Genomic DNA, 20,612 nt, shown 5'->3' with positions numbered 1-20,612 from the left:
TACATTCTGTGTTTGAAAATACCACTTTTATAAAAGTATGTATTTTCCTGCTCAGCCATCCAGTGTGCCTCTGCTAAGATGTAGATTGCCTGTATGGCTTTGGGGTGGCAGGTGCTGGGGATGTGCAGTGGTTCTAGAGAGTCTGATGAGTCAGGGGTGGGCTGAATAGACCAAGGCTGCATTTAGAGTAGGGGGAGGAGATTACCTTGCACCTGAATGGACCTGGTGTGCCTTCCACAATTCTTTCTCCACCACCTGCCAGGAAGCTGGGCCAGAGAGGAAAGAACTGGTTTGGACGAAGCACAGACACTCTCTGCGTGAGAGACCAAAGGATTTTGTAGTATAAGTACTGGGGCCCAGAGCCCAGAACTTTAGAACTCTTTTCGACCAAGAAGACTGCCAAGGAGAAGAGCTGGAGAAGCTGTGAGGAGGAAATACCACTTTGCTGAGTGCTTTGTTGTGTTGGGCTGCAGTGGCTGCTTCTGTCTTGGGCAGTGAAAGGATTGGACCGAACTTTCCACAAGGGCTTGAGGTAGAGCATGCCCCCTGTTCAAGTAATCTCAGGAACAGCAAAGACTTTAAGTTCTTCTGCCATCAGCACTGGGGACTGTGGGCCAGATGTAAGAGCCCAAATACCGGTCGGTAACGGCCGATTTCGGCCGTTACCGACCGGTATTTGGGTTTTGTAATGTAGGGGGCTAGAAAATTACAGAATCTGTATATTTACCGAATCGGTAAATTTACCAAATCAGTAAATATACAGTAAATATACAGGCCCTTAGAAATTCGTTATTTACCACCCAAAACTATTGGGTGGTAAATTACGAATTTCTGTGTACATGCACATCTGTGCATGTACACCTGTGTACACCTGCGTACACATACATGCCCTAAGGGCATGTATGTGTGCCACATGGCACACAAGCCAGAAACAGGGGTGCAACAGGGTGTCAAAGTGACACCCTGTCCACCTTGGAAATTCGGTATTTTTACCGATTCGGTAATTACCGAATCTGTATTTGCTATTGATTCCTATGGGCTTCAATACTTACGAATCCGTAATTACCGAATCTTACCGATTCGGTATTTTTACCGATTTTTTTCCTACATAGCAATTACCGATTAGTAAATACCGAATCGGTAAAATTCGGTATTTACCATTCGGTAATTTGCTATTACCTACATCTAGCCCTGTGTGTTTTGTGCTGCAACAGAAGAAAAAGCAAACCAACGCCGTCTACGATGCTGCTGCAGACTCCATTTCCTAAAGGCACACAACCCTGGTCTCACCAATGAGGCCACCTGCCGCCGCCACCAAGCCACTACTTGCACCGTGACCTGTGGGCACTGCACTTTGCACGGCCTCGCGTCATGACGCCACCTTGGTATCCCCGCCGACGACGTTCCACGCCGATATTGACGCTGCTACTTGCACGTGGTTCGTGGGCACCGCTCATAAGTTACACAAGCACCGTCCTCATCCTGCACCTCAGGCTTGGCATACCGACACCGGCGCCAATGTCTCCAGTTCATTAGCTGACGACAGTGCTTCAGCAATGACGTGGATGCAGCTTGCACCATGACCTACCAGCTCCACTTCGAGCCCCACATCACTTCACACCGCAGCCCTGGTCTCACTGACATCGCTGGGCGATCGTCACTGAGCAGCTGCCTGCACAGCGACCTGAGGGCACCGCACGCCGCACCACTGCACTTCATACCGCATCACCCGATGCCTGCCGACGCCCCCGACTTCAACCGCGAGAAGTTGGATCTGCAACACGTGTGACTCCAAGGGCCCGATGACTCCTGCACCGACTTCCGGCACCGTCTCCTATCGACTCCGGCTAACCAGAGTTCAACGAGAGGTCACCGACGCACATCATTTCTAAAGGTACTGTGTTGAGGGTCTACCCAACACCACAGGTGGCCCGCGATGCCGAGGACAGCCAGAACTGTTTGGATTTTTTGTTCACGACACCATAGTAGCCCCGGACGGAGCTACCAACTACAACTAACTGTATTTTTCAAGTATTCTTGCAAAGTGTACCTTTTTAAATACTGTATTGTGGCTTTTTATCGTTCTGGCTTTTTAAAAAAAATATAAAATATTTGATATTTTTCCAAAACTGTTGTGGTGTCCGTTTGTACTATTTTCACTATATTACTGTTGGTTATGTGCAGACGCTTTACACACTGCCTCTAGAATAAGCCTGAATGCTTGTGCTAAGCTACCAAGGGGTTGAGCAGGGGTTATTTTAGGAGTGTAACTCGCTTATCCTGACTAGGAAGAAGGCTTCCTACTTGGAGAAAAGTGCAAGCCCTTGCCAATTAGAGACCCCCATTTCTAACAATACTATGTAGTGTTAGACTGTGCACCTTGTGCTAGATTGTGCAGTGCTGCAAGCTTTTGTAGAATTCATTTCCTATTATCGTTCAGCTCAGTTTTAGGTATTAAAGTCCTGTACAGGTGTATCAGATTTTGTTCTTTTTGGCCAGTATTGATTTCCTTATTCTCTTTGCCCACCTTTGCTTTCTAGTCTGGCAAGAATTTGGGGGTTTGAGAGTCTGATGTTGATAATCGTGCCAGTCGAGGTGGTGGCGGTAGTGAATATATGACGATACAACGAATTCCGTTGCAACGCATGCCTGTACCACGCATGCGTTACAACGGAATTCGTTTACCACGCATAAACTTTTCCTCGACTATTTGCGTGGTGACGTCATACGTCGTTAAGAGAAAACAGCATTTTTTCCCGATTTCTCTTAAACAACTCTGATGCCGACGTGACTTCTGGTGAGTTGTTTTATTTGGGGGGGAGACCCCCCCAAGCCCCCCTCTTTTTTTTTTTACCTTTACCACATATGCCTTTACTACAAACATCGTAGTAAAGGCATGCGTGGTAAAGGCATTAGTGGTAACCACGCATGCGTTGTACTGCATGCGTGGTTAAAGATTTCGTGGAAACGGCTTCGTTGTAAAGGCCGATTCCCGGCGGTAGTTATTCTAGATCTGACCTATAGACCTGTCCTAAACACCACAGTTATCGTGTATTATTGTGTTTAAATTATATTTATGCAGCATGTGTGGCTTCTGTTGCTTGAGTAGTTTCTATAGTTTGTATACCTATTGCTCTTAACTTGGTTTACTATCTCAGTGACTCAGTTTATATGTTACTGGTCCATATTAATCAGACTATGCAACCATAAATTTGCTGTTTCCCCTTGTAAAATTGTAATTGTCTCATGTGTCCATTAACATATTTATCTTACTAGAGTCTGTTGGTGAAGTCTAGTCATTCTGTGCACATTTAAATGTTAGGTATGGTAGTTGGAAAGAAGATAAGTTTCCTTCATGCGAAGTATAGGACCGGCACCTGGGTTAGTGTTCAATTATGCTTCAGTTGGATGCAAATGCTGCAAGTGAGGCCTGTTTCTGTTTAGCTTCTTCTGGGCTCGGCTGTTTTGCACACGTGCCTCAGTGAGTGCACCATCTTTGAGCCAAGATGGTGGAGCGACTCAGCATACAACTCCTGCTAAACATCCAAAGTCAGATTCTCACAGTCACTGTGTCTGTCTCATTGCTGTGTCTTAGTGGGACTCACCTGTGTAGAGCACATGGAATAGGAATGCCAATGGGCCACACTTAGATCATTTACACAGTTACTGTGCCGAGCAGCTCGGTGAGAGCCTGCCGGTCCTTGTCACCTATTGCTTGCAGTAGAGAGGCGGGCTGTCCTAATTAGAACATGTTTGGAGCACTGGGAGTAGGTTTCAGGGTCACTGTAGTCCTCTTTCACCACATGTACACATTAGCAAAATTGTTCTTGTGCACAGGGTACCAGACTCAAGAAAGTTTCTGTTTGCTTGTGCTTGCTTGTGCCAGCAGAGGTTGTGTGTGGATGAATTCTTTGTTACACACGTGCGACATGTCTGGGAAGATGCATACCAGTAAAAGTAGCTGAGCAGTGAAATTGATGACTTTGTACGCAGAAGGTAGGGTGCCACAACAATCAACTCTCTGTGGGCATTTGAGCAGGAAACCAGTTTGCGTTTTCTTGACTGTGTCTCCTTCTAATGTGTTAAGTGTAGGTGTGTGCACCAATATTTCTTTAGTCTTTTCTCTGCTCATACTTTACTTTTTATATTTTTTTTAATCTCTGTTAACCGAGCAAGCAGCAGAGGTGTTGAGGCACACAGGATAAATTCTTTGCAAGGGATTTCAATCCCTATTTTCTGCAAATAGCAGACCACTTTCTCATTTCGTCCCTGTTCCTAAAGTGAAGAAATACTTTGCACAAGCAAGTGTAGTCCAGAGTGCCCCCAGATGCATGTTTTGATATGGCGGAGGTGGGCACATCGCTGGGAAAGTAAACTTGAGAACTTTATTCTTTAAATCTTCTTGTAGCATCACCATTTCCAGAGATACATTGCACTTATAAAAAGTCTTTACTACTCTTGAGACCAGGGTAGAAAGAATAAGGTAGAAATTGCATTACAAGACTCTGCTAACCCTGTGGAGTTCCAGTATACCAAAACATTAGAAATAAACATATCTCGATTAAAGTAATGGCCTTAGTAAAGAGGTTATTGGGCGGAGTCTCTGAGGATCACGGCTTATACATTGGTACAGAATGGCAGGTTGAAGATGCTACTTAAGAACCAAATCATGAACAGTTTTCCAATCAGTTGATGACTGATCTCAGATGTGGCCTCCAGTTGTCAGCTGGATGGATGTTCTGATGTTCTTAAATGTTAAACAAGAGGGGGGCGTGGCCAAGATGGCGACGGAGTGAGGCGTGGTTTTGTGTCCCTCCGGCGCCTCGAATTGCCTAGCATTGAGAAGCTATCTCCTGGGACGGATTTCAGGCTCGAACCTGTGCCTGCCGTTGCCTGTTACCTGGGGGAGCGAGCGGTGTCACTTTCCTGCTGCCCGGAGCGGATAGAGCGGCGATCCACGGAGGTGCGGATGGGGCCTGGCTCTGCAGCCTCTGCTACTCCTGCCCGATCAGATTACTGCTGGCACCCGCGCCCATCTTGGCCGGGGCGACTTGACCAAGCTACCGGAGACTGCGCGCAGAAGGCTTGGAGCCCTGCGGTGAGGCTGCCTTGAGCTTCGGTCGGAACCGGGTTTCACAGACCCCTGGAGTGGTGCCGCGTCTGGAGATCGAGACGCTCGCCGGGGCAGGCGTCCACTAATTGAGGCCAGTGCTTTGGGCCTGTCCGGGCCGGGCGCCCTGCTGTGCTTCTGGGTCCCCCCGCGCATCCGGACCGGTGCGGGAAGCGGCGGAGTCGGTGTTGCGGAGGCCTGTGACAGGAGATGCGTGGAGGGCTGCGTGAGACCCTCATTTGAAGCATAGGGCCTTGGCGCCAGTGAGGCCGCGACTCCGCATGGTGCGGGGGCCGGCCGTTGGTGAAGCGGCAGCGGACTGAGAGCTCAGGGTGAGCCCGCAGGTTGGCGACTGATCAAAGTCAGATCGGTCAGTGGAGGACTGGAGCAGAGCTTCCTCTGCCTAGTGTGGTGTGGCCTTGGCACTGAGGCCTAGACTGTTTCTGGGGGGCCCTGATCCCTCCCGGTCTGCCCGAAGGGAGGAGAGGCGGCTGCAGCCGGGGCTGTCCACCTGTAGTCGCGCTGTAGGCCCCTTGCCCGGGATTGCCACCCATACCTGGCAGTGTGATTGGAGGGGTGGGCGGTGTCAACCGGGTCCCGCAGCGCGGCAGTCCTACGCCTTGTGGAGCCTATCGGTGGCGGAGACCGACGGTGCCTATAGATTTCGAACTCCGGTGGTACGGACAACTGAGTGAGTACCCGCCAAGAGACCCAGGCTGCTGATCTAGGGGGGCACAAGTGGTGTTGCATATCCTCGGTTGGGGACACCTGAATTACTCTCCGTGTTGTGTGGTCGGGCCAGCCCTCCTGTACTTGAGTGGCCCTTTGGATTGGCGATATGACGACCAGACCCCGTAAGGACAAGCCCGGCAAGGATGGAGTGCCGAAGGGCCCACCACCTGCATCATCCCGGCGGACCAGCACGACGCCCCCACGCGGGGACGGCGACACGCCTGCCACCAAGGCCTTTATGGTAGAACTCTTTACGTCTATCAAGGATGACATTTCAGAGCTCCGCTCCCAGCTCGCTTCGGATCTGCGTGAGGTGAGAAGGGATGTGGACGGCATTGGTGAGCGGGTGGCAACCCTGGAAAAGCACGATCTGGGACTAGCGGAAGATGTGCACCAGCTCCAGCAGGATGTGCTTCAACTGACGGAGCAAAATCTGGACCTCCAGGCCCATGCAGAGGATTTAAAGAACAGGTCGCGCCAGAATAATATCAGGATCCGAGCGGTGCCCTGGGAAGGAGAGGGGGGACCTGCGAGGCTATGTGGAAGCCCTCTTCCTGCAAATTCTGGCGGAAGACGACCTCAAAGAAATTCGGATGGACAGGGTCCACCGGGTGGGCTTTCCTCGGGGCCAGAGAGCACCACCCCCTGATATATTGGTCTGTGTCCATGACTTTCAACTGAAGGAGCACATCCTTCGGAAGGCCCGAGGAATTGACCCCCTACAGTTTCGTGACCACCGCCCTCAGCTCTTTCAAGATCTGGCTGCTTCGACGCTGCAGAAGCGGAGGGACTTCCGCCCTGTCACCACATTCCTCAGAGATCAGAATGTGGCCTATTCCTGGGGCCACCCCTTTCGCCTCATCTTTCGTTGGCAAAACAGGCTTGTCCAGGTCAGATCTTTATCAGCAGCCAAGGAGAACCTTGGCCTGGATGACACCACCACATCTACTGGTGAGGGGGGCTCCCCATCGAGGCGTTGATCGCGCTCCCCGGCCTGGCGGAGAGTGGGGCGCTCTGCGGTGGCGGGGGGGCACGACCTGTCGGCTCGTCTGCATGAGAGGGACACGGCGGTGGCCTCGGTTGCACTGGTGACGGAGGCACGAATTGACAGCTCATCAGCGGCATGATGCCCCAGGTCAGAACCATGTGAGAGCCAGAAGGACACATTCCTATCAGGTACCACGAATGACCTCTGACTCTCTGGTGCGTCACCCCGGACCTGTGTGTGGGGTGGACACTGTCTGGTCATGTCACCCCCGACCTCAACGGTCTTTGCTGAAGGGGCCCCTTGCGGTGCCTATTGCTGTTCTCTCTTGCACTGCTTTCTTGGTCCTGTTTTTGTTTAAAGTTTGGGGGGGGGGGTGGGGGCGGGAGAGGGGGGAGATGGGTAGTGGTGGTAGCATAAGGGCGTGTGTGCGTGATTCGTGGTGGTTGACAGGCATCGAATGTGCTGAGTTGGGTGGCCTGGAGGGGGGGAGGGGGTTATGGGTTTGAACTCATTGATATATTTCATTGACAGTCCCTGCAAAATGGCAGCTATCGGCTCTCCATGCTAAAAAGCTGGCAATGGAAAGAGGACTGCGCACGGGAGACAAACAAAGGACTACAGCTACTAGCTGACCACTCTCGACCAAGTGGTGGCCATCTTGGAATGGCTTTGTACATCTATAGTGTTCAATGATCGTCCTGATGGGTTTAGATTAATATAGGGAATACATTTTTTTTTCTTTTTTTTTTTTCTTACGTCCTATACAATTTTTTAACTACTTTCCCCCTTTAATGGGCATAGACATGCAGGAATTCAAGGATAGTAAGAGACGCCAACAAGGATCACAGCAAGGCTTGTAGATGTGCTGAATAAGCAATAGACTAAAGGATACAGCTAAGTGAGTGTCACTACTGCAGGACCACCCTTTAGTGTTTTATACCTATCTTCAGCATCCACGCACTTCTGAGCCGATAGTGCAGATGCCGGCTAAACACCTCCCAATCGCATGGATGGTTCACTCTGGACTACAGTTACCACAGACAGAGGCATGGAACGCAATGCTGCATGGTACCCCCTATTGCCGAGATGACCTACCACTTAATCTTGATACTGGACTTAACGACTCTGTGACCCCATCTCAGCTATGGGCCCATTTACTCTAACTCCCTGGACCCCCACAAGGTATTGCTCTACCACTACCGATCTGCCAGAACTGTACTGCTTCTCAGCCCCCTGTTACTACCGCCGCATTCCCTCTATTGGGGACTTGTTTCTTCTGTGTTTGACTATGCAACTGTAACTATTGTGACCTTGTTTTTCCCTGACCGCCGAGACCTGGGCAGCATGTCTGATGCCCGGTGGAGCTGCCAGACAGCTATAGAGGAGATCTGCCCTGGCTCACCACCTTGGCTGTCACCTACCCAGCCGGACATTGGACACGGTTCTTCCTGTCTCGTCGATGCAATCCGTAACTAATGTAACCTTGTTTTTTTGGGGTTTTTTTCCCTGACCGCTGAGACCTGAGCAACATGGCTGATGCCCGGTGGAGCTGCTAGACAGCTATAGAGGAGATCTGCCCTGGCTCACCACCTCGGCTGTCACCTACCCAGTCGGACATTGGGCTCTGTTCGCCCCGTCTCCCCGCCATGTCTCCTTCCTCCCCCTCCCTTTGACGAATTACTGTAACATTGTTGTTTCGCCTATGTTTTACTATGCTCTGGTAACGGATGTAATTTGTAACTTGTAATGCTATCATTCATCATTTTGTCTGATGCCCGATGGAGCTACCTGGTTTAGCTATAGGGGAGATGGGCAGTGGATTCCCTCCTTGGTCGTCACCTACCCAGTCGGTCTTTAGACAGACTTCCTTTCATCTCTACGGTTGTCTCTTCCCTTATCCTCCCTCTCTCTCCTCCCCTACCCACCACTACTTTCTCTCTCCTTTCTCTTCTCCCCTAATGTATTGCTGACTGTTTGATTTAATGTGTACTTGTTGTTCTTTTTCTGGTATATTGTTGAACCACATTGTTGCAATTCCTGTTGTCTCCTACCGCATCCTCCCTCTATTTATGTCTCTCCCTCCCTCCCTCCTCTCTCAATGTTTTGAGACTGAACTATTTTGTCTGATGCCCGATGGAGCTACTTGGTTTAGCTATAGGGGAGATGGGCCGTGGATTCCCTCCTTGGTCGTCACCTACCCAGTCGGTCTTTAGGCAGACTTCTTTTCGTCCCTCCTTATTGTCTCTTCCCTAGCTCCTATCCTCTCTCCCCTGAATCTCTCCCCTTGCCTGCTACTCCGCCTACCCCCCTGTCCTTTGTGCCCTGTGACTAAGCACTCCTCCCCTTGTTGGGGAAAGATCCAATATTTATACTCTGGAGTCTCAGCGAACCCGCTGAGTGAGTCCACCGCGCCAAGGGAGCCACTCACACTTGAGGTTTGGTATGGCACCCCTTGCCAAAGCACTCCCTCTCCACTTTTAGGGGAAGGATCCAGTATGTAGGCCTTGGAGTCTCAGAGACCCCACTGAGAGAGTCCACTGCGTAAAGGGAGCCTCTCGCAATAGAGATAGGGAAGGGATACCACTTCCCTGGGATCACAGCTTACTGGACTTTGGACGTTGCCTTGACTCGTCTATAACCCTGGGCGTAGTGGGCGTAGTGGGGCTCCGCGGAGCTACGCGGAGTGGGCGAGAAGCTACGCCCACTCCCGCACTCCGCGTAGCCCCACTACGCACCTCCCTCCCGCTCTCCCCTACATACGTTATTTAAGCAACTAACCTTAATAAAACAATTTTAAAGCACTTACCGTGTCCGGGGCTCGTCCGGGGCTCCCTCTTGAAATAGCGTCGTCCTGGATACCAATGCGCATGCGCGGGCGGCCGCGCATGCGCATTGGTATCCAGGAAGGGACGCTATTCCAAGAAGGGAGCCCCAGGCGAACACCGGACACGGTAAGTGCTTTAAAATTGTTTTATTAAGGTTAGTTGCTTAAATAATGTATGTAGGGGAGGGCGGGAGGGAGGCGGGTGGCGGCCGACTCGGCTACGCACACGGAGTGGGCGTAGTGTTGCCGGCTACGCTGTCTACGCAAAATGCGTAGAAGGCAACACTACGCCTACTCCGTGGGCGTAGCCGATTCGGACGCCCAGGGTTACTCGTCTACCGGTTTCTGTCCCCGTCACCCTTCCCCTCCTCTCCCCATGTTGTGTCTCTCACCCTCCCCTCCTCTTTCCCGCCTTCATTATCTGTCTACTTCCCCTGCTCCAACCCCCCTCCCTTGAATCTCTCACCTTGCCTGCTTTTCCCCTTACGTATTTGTGTTTATTGTTTATCTCGACCTTACAAGTAACTATGTTGCCATGCTCTAAGAACTGTGTAACCTTTGTAACGATGTAACCTGTAACTATGATCTGATGCTCATGTAAAGCGCTCTGATACCTCCGGGTCTAGCCAGTGCTATATAAAACTTTTAAAATAAATAAATAAGATAATAATGGGTTGTTCCTGGCATGATGTGGTGCGATTTTGGGCGTCAACTGTCGTGCCCTGCTTGCCCCTGCGATTGGGGGAGGGTTGAGGGGCTCTGGTCCTGGCTGGGGAGGGGGGGTCTGATAGCATACTACTGATTGCAGAGCGGGATGGGGCTCTAACTTCGTGATGCCTCTCACATTAGGTACTTGGAATGTGAAAGGGTTGAACTCCCCCCAGTATATCCTTGATCATCAGTTAGACGTGGTGGGCCTTCAGGAAACTCACCTGGTTCGGAAGGATGAAAACCGCCTTAAGCAGAAGCAATTCCCGATCGTTTATAGGTCCTCAGCCCCCACGAAGCATAGGGGAGTGGCCCTTTTTTTCCGCTCATCCTTACAGTTCCAACCTATGGGAGTGCGTAGCGAAAGAGAGGGCCGCTGGCTAATGGTTAAGGGGATGCTCCTCGGCAAGTTGTGCACTTTTTTGGTCTTGTATGCTCCCAATGTAGGTCAGAATGGGTTTGTACAGGGTCTGCTGAGGACTGTGGAGGACTTCGTTGAGGGTGCCTTGATAGTGATGGGGGATTTTAACCTGGTATGGCATAAAGACATGGACAGCTCTCATCACTAGAGATCCGACACCGGCCTTTTCTCCACAGAGGAGGATGGGGGGCTTGGGTCTTATCGATAGTTGGCGCTTTCTCCACCCCCAGTCTATAGACTTTACTTTCTTCTCCCATGTTCATCACTCTTACTCTCGCTTAGACCACATTTTTTTGAGCCAATCCTTGCGGGGGAACCTGCGCAGAGCCCACATTTTTCCCCTATCTGTCTCTGATCATAGTTTGCTCACGGTTTGCTTACATTGGGCAGCGGGAGGCAACGTTCATCGCAAGTGGTACTTTCCGGCCACCCTCGCCCGGGATGACACATCCTGTAAAGAGGTGCGGAAGGCTATTCGCGAATTTTTTTAACTTAATCACGAGTCTGATACTTCGATTTTCATTAGGTGGGACGCCTTCAAGGCATCGATACGGGGCAGCTGTTTGTCACTTAATGCCGCCCTTAACAAGCTGAGACGGACGGAACGGGAGGAGCTGGAGAGGGAACTCTCCTCTCTTGAACGGACGCACAAACAAAACCCCTCCAGACAGACGCTGAGGCCACTGACGGCTGTCAGGGGCAAACTCAGGGCTCACTACAATAATAGAGCGGAATTTACCTTGCTAAAACTGCGACGCCTCTCCTATTCACAGGGGAATAAGGTGGGCAAACACCTGGCCCGCCAACTCAGGGACAAGAGGGAGAGGGAATATGTGGGGGGGGTCCGAGATGCAGCAGGGACTTTAACTCATAGTGATGAGGCCAAGGCTGGCATCTTCGGGGATTTTTACGCAGCGCTGTACTCGGGGGAAGCCCTTGACCCAGGGAGACAAAGAGATTACCTAGACGCACTCCCGCTCCCCAGGGTATCCGCGGAGTGGAACGAACTGCTCACTGCTCCCTTTACCAGGGAGGAGGTCTTGAATGCCATTAAAGCACTGAAGCCCCAAAAAGCCCCAGGAGCGGATTGGTTTACGGCTCTTTTCTATCAAACCTATGCCTCTGAATTGACTGACTTTTTGGTGCAACTTTTTAATACCATGGCTGAGACAGGCACGACTTCGGGCTCCATGGCGGAGGCAATCATTTCGATCATCCCCAAACCAGGGAAAGACCCGTCTAATTGTTCCTCATATAGACCAATAGCCCTCCTTAATGTGGATGCCAAGTTATATTCTTCCATCATCGCTCACAGACTCCAGGATTTGATGCCGGCGCTTATCCTCCCGGACCAATCGGGGTTCATTAAAGGGCGCCAAACTCATGATAACTCCAGAAGAGTGATCCATCTGATAGAGAAGGCCAATAGATTCAAGATTCCGGCGGTCCTCATAGGCCTTGACGCCGAGAAGGCCTTCGACCGGGTGGATTGGAGCTTCTTATTCCACACTTTGAAGGCGTTTGGCTTCTCGGCCAAATTCTTGGCGATGCTTATAGCCAACTACAGTACCCACCAGTCTAGGGTGATGGTTAATGGCCATCTGTCGGCCTTCTTTCTGCATTCGCGTGGTACTAGGCAGGGCTGCCCCCTTTTCCTCCTGCTTTTTGCTTTGAGCATCGAACCCCTGGCACTCGCTGTGAGGGAGAACCCGGACATTCGGGGACTGCCCTTCACTGGGGAACAACACAAGATCACCCTGTTTGCCGATGACATCCTGCTTTCCCTTTCGGACCCTGCTCACTCCCTTCCCCACGTTCAGGATGCCTTGTCGCGCTTTGAGGAAGTGGCGGGCTTTAAGATTAACCACGATAAATCCTATATCCTCAACCTCACGCTCTCTTCGGCGGAGGTGGACCGTCTTCGGCCACTTACGCCTCTGCCTTGGACACTCTCCTCCATATTGTACCTGGGGTTCCATCTGAGTCCCACGATTGGGAAACTGTATTCTGCCAACTTTCCTCCCCTATTGGAGAGGTTGCAGGGAGACCTGGCCCGTTGGCGACCACTGTACATCTCTTGGCTGGGGCAGATCCACGCGCTTAAAATGACCCTGGTTCCCAAACTCTTATACCTCTTCCAGGCGCTACCTATTGTTCTTGAGAGGGACTTCTTCCGCCGTATCAAAACACTGATGCTCCGCTTTATCTGGCAGGGGGGTTGCGCACGCTTTTCCTTTAACATTCTTAGACGCCGGCGGAAGGAGGGAGGAGTAGGCCTTCCCGATATGCAATTATACTACAAGGCGGCACAATTGCGGGTATTGGTGGAGTGGTCCCAGCCTACCTCGGAGAAGCATTGGTTGCACATGGACAGGAGTGTAGCGGGGAGAACAATATGGAATTTGATTTGGAAACCTAAAAGTGATAGGCCCCTGAATGCTTACATTAGTACCCCCACCAGTACTACTTTGAAAGTATGGGACTCGGTCTCTGGTGATGAACGTTGGACGACATTCCCTTCCCCTTTCACACCTATACACTTTAATCCTGCCTTTCCACCTGCTACATGCGAGGGTCCCTTTGATGCCTGGAGGGAGGGGGGCTGCCTAGCTCTCACGCATTTGTTCCACGGCTACGCCCCACTCACTTTTGACAACTGTAGATGGGATTACGAGGTCCACCAGTTGGAGCAGTTCCACCATGTCCAATTACTCCACTGGGCGCTGTCTCCCTCGGTCAGAGACGCGGCCACCAGGCCGCTTACCCCCTTCGAAATCTTCCTTTCTAAGACTTCCACCATGCGGATGGGTCATTTCCTTCCTTTACAGCCTCCTGCTTTCTACGACTATCTCCCCCAAACCACGATACATGTCCCTTTGGGAAGAACGTCTTGGACGTAATATCTCAGATGAGGAGTGGTCCCACCTATGGCATGATATAGCTAAACACAACCACTCGGTGGAGCTTCGAGAGGCCCATCTTAAAAGGATGATGGACTGGAACCTCAATCCAGCTAAGTTGAGCTGGATTTTTCCGGGCTCCTCGGACAGATGTTGGCGGGGCTGTGGCCTGTTGGGAGACTTCAAGCACAACTGGTGGGACTGCCCTGTCATCCGTCCCTACTGGGAGGAGATCCTATCCCATATTAAGGAGATTCTGGGCTACCCGCTTGCGGACTCTATGGCCCACATTTTGCTGGGTCTTCGAGATCCGAATCTTGAACACCAAACCAGGGCTGATAAAAAGATAATTTGGCTGCGTATTGGTGTGGCCAAACTGACCCTAGCGGCGGCATGGAAGAAGAAGGACGCTCCGGCGCTCTCACTGTGGCATGCGAGATTATGGAAGTTATTAAGCATGGAACGCATGGCTGAGGTCTTCCTGGGCAACTTTCGAAACTTCATGTTTCGCTGGGGCCCCCTGGTTCGCTTTCTCTCTAAAGGCTTGCCGTCTGCGGTGTGCCCAACCACGGTGCGTGCCCTGCATTTATTCCAAGTGTAAATGTTGTCCACCCAAGTGACTGTGTATGAATGAATATAGCTACCACCACTGGGGAGGGGGGAGGGAATAAGGGTGGGTGTAGGGGTTTTTTTTGTTCAGGTTTCGGCAATGCCCCGACCTACGGCTGAGGCGGAGGGATGGTCAGAGCGGAGGGAAACGCTGGCCTCTTTCATTGTTTTGACTATGCACTAGCACCTACTCCAGCTGATGGCCCTGACTTTGTGCTATTCCATCCTGGTAATGAGCTAGGCTTCCTGTCTTTTCTGTACTCGTGGCCTTCCGAACTTGGTTGTACAGCTCCTTTGGTCCGTGCCATCTCTACCGCCTGACTTTACGTTTCCATATGCCCCCATGAGGGAAGTTGTGCGGGATTGTCACATATTTTCTTTTTCTTTCTTTCTGTTCTTCAACTATTAATAAAAACACCTTTGACAAAAAAAATGTTAAACAAGCATTGGTAATGCATCGGTTTCGCCTATATAACGAATAAAGAGAGTGGAGAGGATGTGGCGCAGTGGCCAAAGCTGCTGACTCGAGAGCTGGGGCTCCCAGTTTGAGTCTCCGCGGCGCCGAGCAACATCCTGTGATTTTATGCAAACCACTTAATCTCTCCAGGGATAAATTGCAATATAAATATGCTGCAAGAGTAAAAGGCAAAACTTTATGGAAAAATAGTTTCACCAAAGAGGATGTTAACAGTATTTCGGCTGCAGGAAACTGATAAGAGAAAAAGACGAGGAACAAGCATTGGTAAGTGCAGCAAAATATGCTATAGCCAATAGAAATGGAGGAAAGGTAAGTGGCATGCACAGGAACCAATGAGAAGCCAGAAAAGGGACAAGGCAGGATGTAAGTCCCTTTTAAGTTCATATTAAAAACAAAAAAGAATTCTCAAGCACAGCACAAGTGGTGTGCAGGTGAAACCAACAAAAGAGGATACTCCTGTATCTTGCATTATAGACTTGTACTTTGAGAGGCTATTGTTAAAGCACTTTGATGAAACTTCTGTCTGTATCATAAAAATTAACCATTAATAAATCATAATTTTGTGTGTTTACAGCTCCCGGAGGTGATAACAAGTTCCCTCTCCCGCTTCTCTTCAGTGGATTTTTGATGATTCGTGCTAGAGTTCTAATGATTTTCTCGATTAATTAACTGCTTCTAAAATACGTATATGCTTGAAATGATGCAGAGAGATATTGCATATGTGAATCTCTAAACTATTGTTTGATGGTTAAAGAACTCTCTATTATGTCCATGTTTTATTGCATAATGAATTATGTGATTGGAGCTTTATAAAATACAAGAGGACACGCCCACAGCATATTCAGAAGGATGTGGTTTTAGGGTAGCAGATCCAGATGAATGTTGGATCACATTGGGTGCTTCTGCTTCAACACATCTCACTAACTTTACTGATTTTTAGATAGGGTTACACATTCTCAAAGCAGCACATATACCAGAAGAGACATTACCACAACATATCACAATTATAAGCTGTGCCTTAAGCCTTGCACTCCCTGCATACATTTTGGCAGGCAAATCGTGTTCAGATTTTCAGACGGAAAAATGCCAGATAAACAACCTGATGTGGATCCTGTTAAAGGCAATGCAAAGTCTACATATTCCACCCCATCTCCAGAGCAATAATCAGTATTGGGTGCTATTTATTGCACCCAATATATTAGGAAGTGAGTAACATTTATAATATATCGGTTAGGATAAATATCTCACCCTTTTCTAGGCTGACCTTAATTGGGGCCAGAGTGCTGACTTTGGAGCTGGGGAAGCAGGTTGCGTCTTTGCATAGGCTCAACGCACTGGAGGCCGTCGCTTTTCAGTAAAAGCATTCACATGCTGGAATTCGCTCCCCCGCTGTCTGCGGCTGGAACCTGTCCACTTATGCTTCCGCAAACAGCTTAAAACTCTGCTGTTTCCCAAATAAGCTTTTTCCCTCCCGCGGCCATTTCAGTTCTTTACAGCGCGGGGATGCCTCCGGGTCACCAGGCGCTTTACAAATCGTTAAATAAATAAATAATAAATAAATAAACCCTGTGATTTGGGGCAAATCATTTAATCTGCCACTGCCTACCAAAAATTAATGTGTCCTTAACTGTTGCTCATGAAAAACGCTCCAATACCTTTGGATCGAGTTTGTGCTATAAGCGCCAGTGTTGACGATTAAGTGCCGGTGCCGAACACCGGAAGCCACCAGCTCATTGAGTAAACACCTAAGTCTGGTTTCTGAGACGCCACTGCCCCCTAACGTCTTTGGAAATGTTTGCGGATTCTATTCAAACACTCGCTCTGTTGATAATACACTACAGAGTGAGACCTTGTTTGTAAGTCTTTTTCTAGCGCATCCACCCCATCTCCGGAAAACATGAAGGCTGTCGACAAGGACATTTCATTCCAGGTGCAGTTACCCATAATGCATTAGCCTTCAAGGATGCATAGTATGAACCATAGATACCTCTCACCACCTCTTTATGTATAGACCTATACATTTTAGCATGTATAACTATATGAATGAATGAGTTTCACATTTAAGTATAATTATGCAAACAATTTTAATTATGATCAAATAAAATTATTGTATTATGTGGGCAATCTCATTTATATGCACATGAACCTATTTTCAGTGAGTGAAATTACATATATGTTAAATAATATTTGGACACTGATAACCAAGTTGACTAAGGTGAGTAGCTATCAGCTGCACACATGGTAATTCATATAATAAGTTGTCATTCTATACTCAGCTGTAGTAACTCTGGTTATTAGCTGCCAATAACTGAGTAATTGCTTCTCTAACTCAAGCATATTTACTGATCATAGAAGCTGAATGATATCTTCGTGGTTCTAACTGAATCAGGAAGACCATTGTCTTTACATCAAACTTTGCTAAGCCAGAAATCACACTCTAGCCTTGTCATAGTACTTCCTCTTTGCCTTCCAATGACCACTCTTCCTTCAGACCGCTGTGCCTGCTGGGACAGGATCCATGGTGTAATAGATGTACACAGGATTTCAATGAGTCTAAAGTGGTTTGCTGTCAGAGGCATCTTGCAAGCATCTGTTGTTTGAAGCTTCCTGGGTCCATCCTACAATGATGACATGGCATGTTCCAGTAATATAAAGTTTGCAGTTAGAGCCTTGGTGGCGCCGGGTGCGACAATCTTTTATTGCAAACCCTTCATGACCTCTTCCTCGGATTCCCTTACTACCACCTGGCAAAAGTGCCCCTCATCTCTCCATAGCCCCTCTCTCACATACATTTCATTTGTTTTAAAGTGCTGGTAAAGGCTGGCTTGACTAATCCACTCAGCTATCCACATAAAATACACATATGTGCTTTGCAGCAGGCATATTAACCCTCTGGGCTACTTTATGGCGAGTCAAAACTGCCACCAGACAAAACTCTGATCTCTCTCTAGCAGGAGCATTAATCACAAGAGTTATCTTGACATTATTATTGCTGCCTGAAAGCTGGGCGCACAAGGAACTCTTCAGCAGGTGTTTTAAATCTTAAGTTATTGCTAAACACAGCGCCCCCCTGAGGTCAGTGCCCCTTATCCAGGTCAGCGCCCAGTGCAGCCGCACAGGTCGCACCACCCTAAAGGCCGCTGTGTTTGCCGTTATGGCCTTCTTAAGAATCTGAGTGAACCCTACTTATTACATCCACAGTGGTAAGATGGACCCCTCCTGCATGTATTGTTATTGAAATATTACATAATACTTAGATCGGCTTAAAGTCTTTGACTTACATTTCTAAATGCTTATATTAACATTTTAGATGTTTTGGGCGTTCTGTTAATGTGGATTTCAAAATGATAAATTGTTCTGTGTAGCTGCAATAAAAGACAGCACAACCCATTTACTTCTTTTCACTGAGTGTCTGCAGCTTTGAATGAAATACTGTTAAACACAATGAAAATGTATTTTGTGACCCAACTATCATGCATGCTCCATACATACACGCCCTTTCCCCGGAGTCCTGTGTTTCTGTTTCCCAGAGGCAGACCTGTGCTGGGCGCTGCTCTCTCTACCAAAGCTGTGAGTCCTGTGTGAATGGTGCATGAACCCAGGAAATAACCTAGTTAAAAAGAAATTCTGACAGTACCAGTTGTGTGAAGAACTACACCTGCCATTATACACTTCTCACGGAAAATAAGTCATAGGGGAGCATAAATGGGTGTATCCAAAGTAAATGATATTGTTAGGAAAGAGCATAACAGGGTTAGAAGAAGAAATCATTACTATTTTCAGAACAGTCTTACATCAGAGCTCTCACACTATAAAACGGTGACCAAACCTGTCACTGACAGAAACAGCTATTTGGAAAAGAGTGAAATGGTACGCTCACTTTAAGTAAAATTTAATACGACAATCAAGAAAAAAAACCAAAGAGGCAATCCGTTGCTGAATTAATAAAGGACTATTCTGCATGATGTTTAATTTACTTTGCTACTTTATTCATTCCATAGATTACTTGTTTTTTGATTAAGGTGCAAACATACGTATATTCAATGTTCGAATGTCCATTTCTTGTTTAATATGTGAATCATATTCACTGTACAAATTTTATTTTGATAAAATGGCTTTTAAAAAGAAAACATATTCAACCTTTGTTCTCAACATTCTTAACTACGATCTTTTTAATACAACATTTATAGTGCAAACCATTTTGATAATAAATAATACTGTTTCTACCATAAATCGGATGTAAGTTACTAAAACCATGTACAGCTAACGGAAACTTTGTAAATGCCAGCTGATCAACTTTTTCCTAATAATTGTGGTATTCAGGCATGCATAAATTAAGGCTTGCACTCATGGTGTAATATTTCCAGTCCAGGTATTGTTCACGCGCATTCTACACACCTAGTTTAATTTACGAAGAGCTTAAAGAGTTACTTGTTCCTGGTCAATGTTTTTATAAGATGCTATTTCAAACGCACGCAGAATGTTGAAAAATTCCCAAAAGCAGCTGTTTTTAAGATTCAGTTACTTTAGAGTACTTCTTTGGTGCACATCCTGAAAGATACTATGACAAACATTACTCCGATACCCCCCATCCCGCTCTACCCCCGCCTGTGCTCCAATATCTCCCCGTCCTCCTCGCTCTCCTCATCGTAGTCCAACTGGGACAGGCCGCCCTCCACGGACTCCAGCCCTGTTGTCACCATGCATTTGTGTCCTAGGTCGCCCTCTACGGGCTCCAGCCTGCTCAGCCCCGCCCGTTCCCTACATGTGCGAAGCAGCTCCCCCGGATGCACACTCTCCCTCCTTTGTCCTGTGCGCCACTCCTCTGGGTCCCGATTCGGACTGACGGAACTCTGCCCCCATCCCCCGGTGGCTGCATGGACACTTCGGGGTGAGGCTGGCGGGGACCTACCGCCCGCCTCTCGTAGGACACTACCGTCATGTCCCTCGTGGGAGCGTGACCGCCCGCATGAGGCAGAGCCATCCCATCCCCTCGGTGGAGTGGAGTCGCATGCTGCTCTCCCGAGCCCCTAGCCAAGCAGTCATGTCGAAACAAAGAAGTGGAGTCCAACATGCTGGGGTTAAAATCATGCCCCGCTAGGCAGCCCCCCCAGTGTCTCCCTGTAATCACCCCAAATGCCCCCCGCCCACAATGAGTGTCTCCCCCTGCCATGACAGTGTCAACCTCCAGGTCCCTGGCCCCCCTCCCCAGGTGACCCCCACCCCCTGTCTCCCATCCCACTGTACTCTCCTCCCCGTTGCTCCAAACCAAATCCTCCTGTTCCCGGCGGACCGCGCCACCCCATTGCCCCCCCCGATGTCCCCGCACCCCTCCTTAAGCCCAACTCGCCTGCCCGCTCCCCCCAGCCGGCGGCCACCCTCACCTGCCACCCCCTGCACCTAAACTTGGCATGGACCCCAACGCAGAAACTCCCTTTCCCCCGAGGCATTTCCCACCCAGTGCCCGACCTCCCTCTCCCCCCGCCGACCCTGGCCATCCCATCCGGCTCCCGGCCCGAAGCCCCTCCCCCAGGCTTGGTGACCTAAGCTGCACCCCAGCAACCCTGCCATCCCCCCCTAACACCTCCACCGTCCCCTGTCCTCTCTCTGGCCCATCCCCCTCTCCTTCACGGTCAATGAGGACAGGTGAGAAACCCCCTCCATTACCCAGGGGGGCCCGTCTCCGCTGCCCAGCCCATGGTCTGTGTGCTCCACTGCTGGTTTCCTGCTCAGGTCCTTCTTTCTCCTGCCCCCCCCCCCACTCACACGCGTCACCCCCTGTGTTCCTCCCGCCGTCTCGGGCTGTGCTGCCTGCCCCGCCCCTGCCCCTTCCGTAACCGTC

General features: G+C 49.4%; 1 protein-coding gene across 1 annotated transcript in view; it reads left to right on the top strand.

The window, feature by feature from the left end:
• Positions 1-15,759, top strand: part of LOC144772075 (ecto-ADP-ribosyltransferase 5-like) — a 26,541-nt gene extending 10,782 nt beyond the window's left edge. Inside the window, exon 3 of the mRNA XM_078656260.1 lies at positions 15,345-15,759. Within this exon, the coding sequence (XP_078512386.1) occupies positions 15,345-15,439 (95 nt within the window). The 3' untranslated portion in view covers positions 15,440-15,759. The remainder of the gene's footprint in view (positions 1-15,344) is intronic.
• The last annotated feature ends 4,853 nt before the right edge of the window (positions 15,760-20,612 follow it).

Source organism: Lissotriton helveticus, chromosome 8 (assembly GCF_964261635.1).
Source record: "Lissotriton helveticus chromosome 8, aLisHel1.1, whole genome shotgun sequence".
Lineage (NCBI taxonomy): Eukaryota > Metazoa > Chordata > Amphibia > Caudata > Salamandridae > Lissotriton > Lissotriton helveticus.
This window is presented reverse-complemented; position numbering and strand designations above follow the sequence as displayed.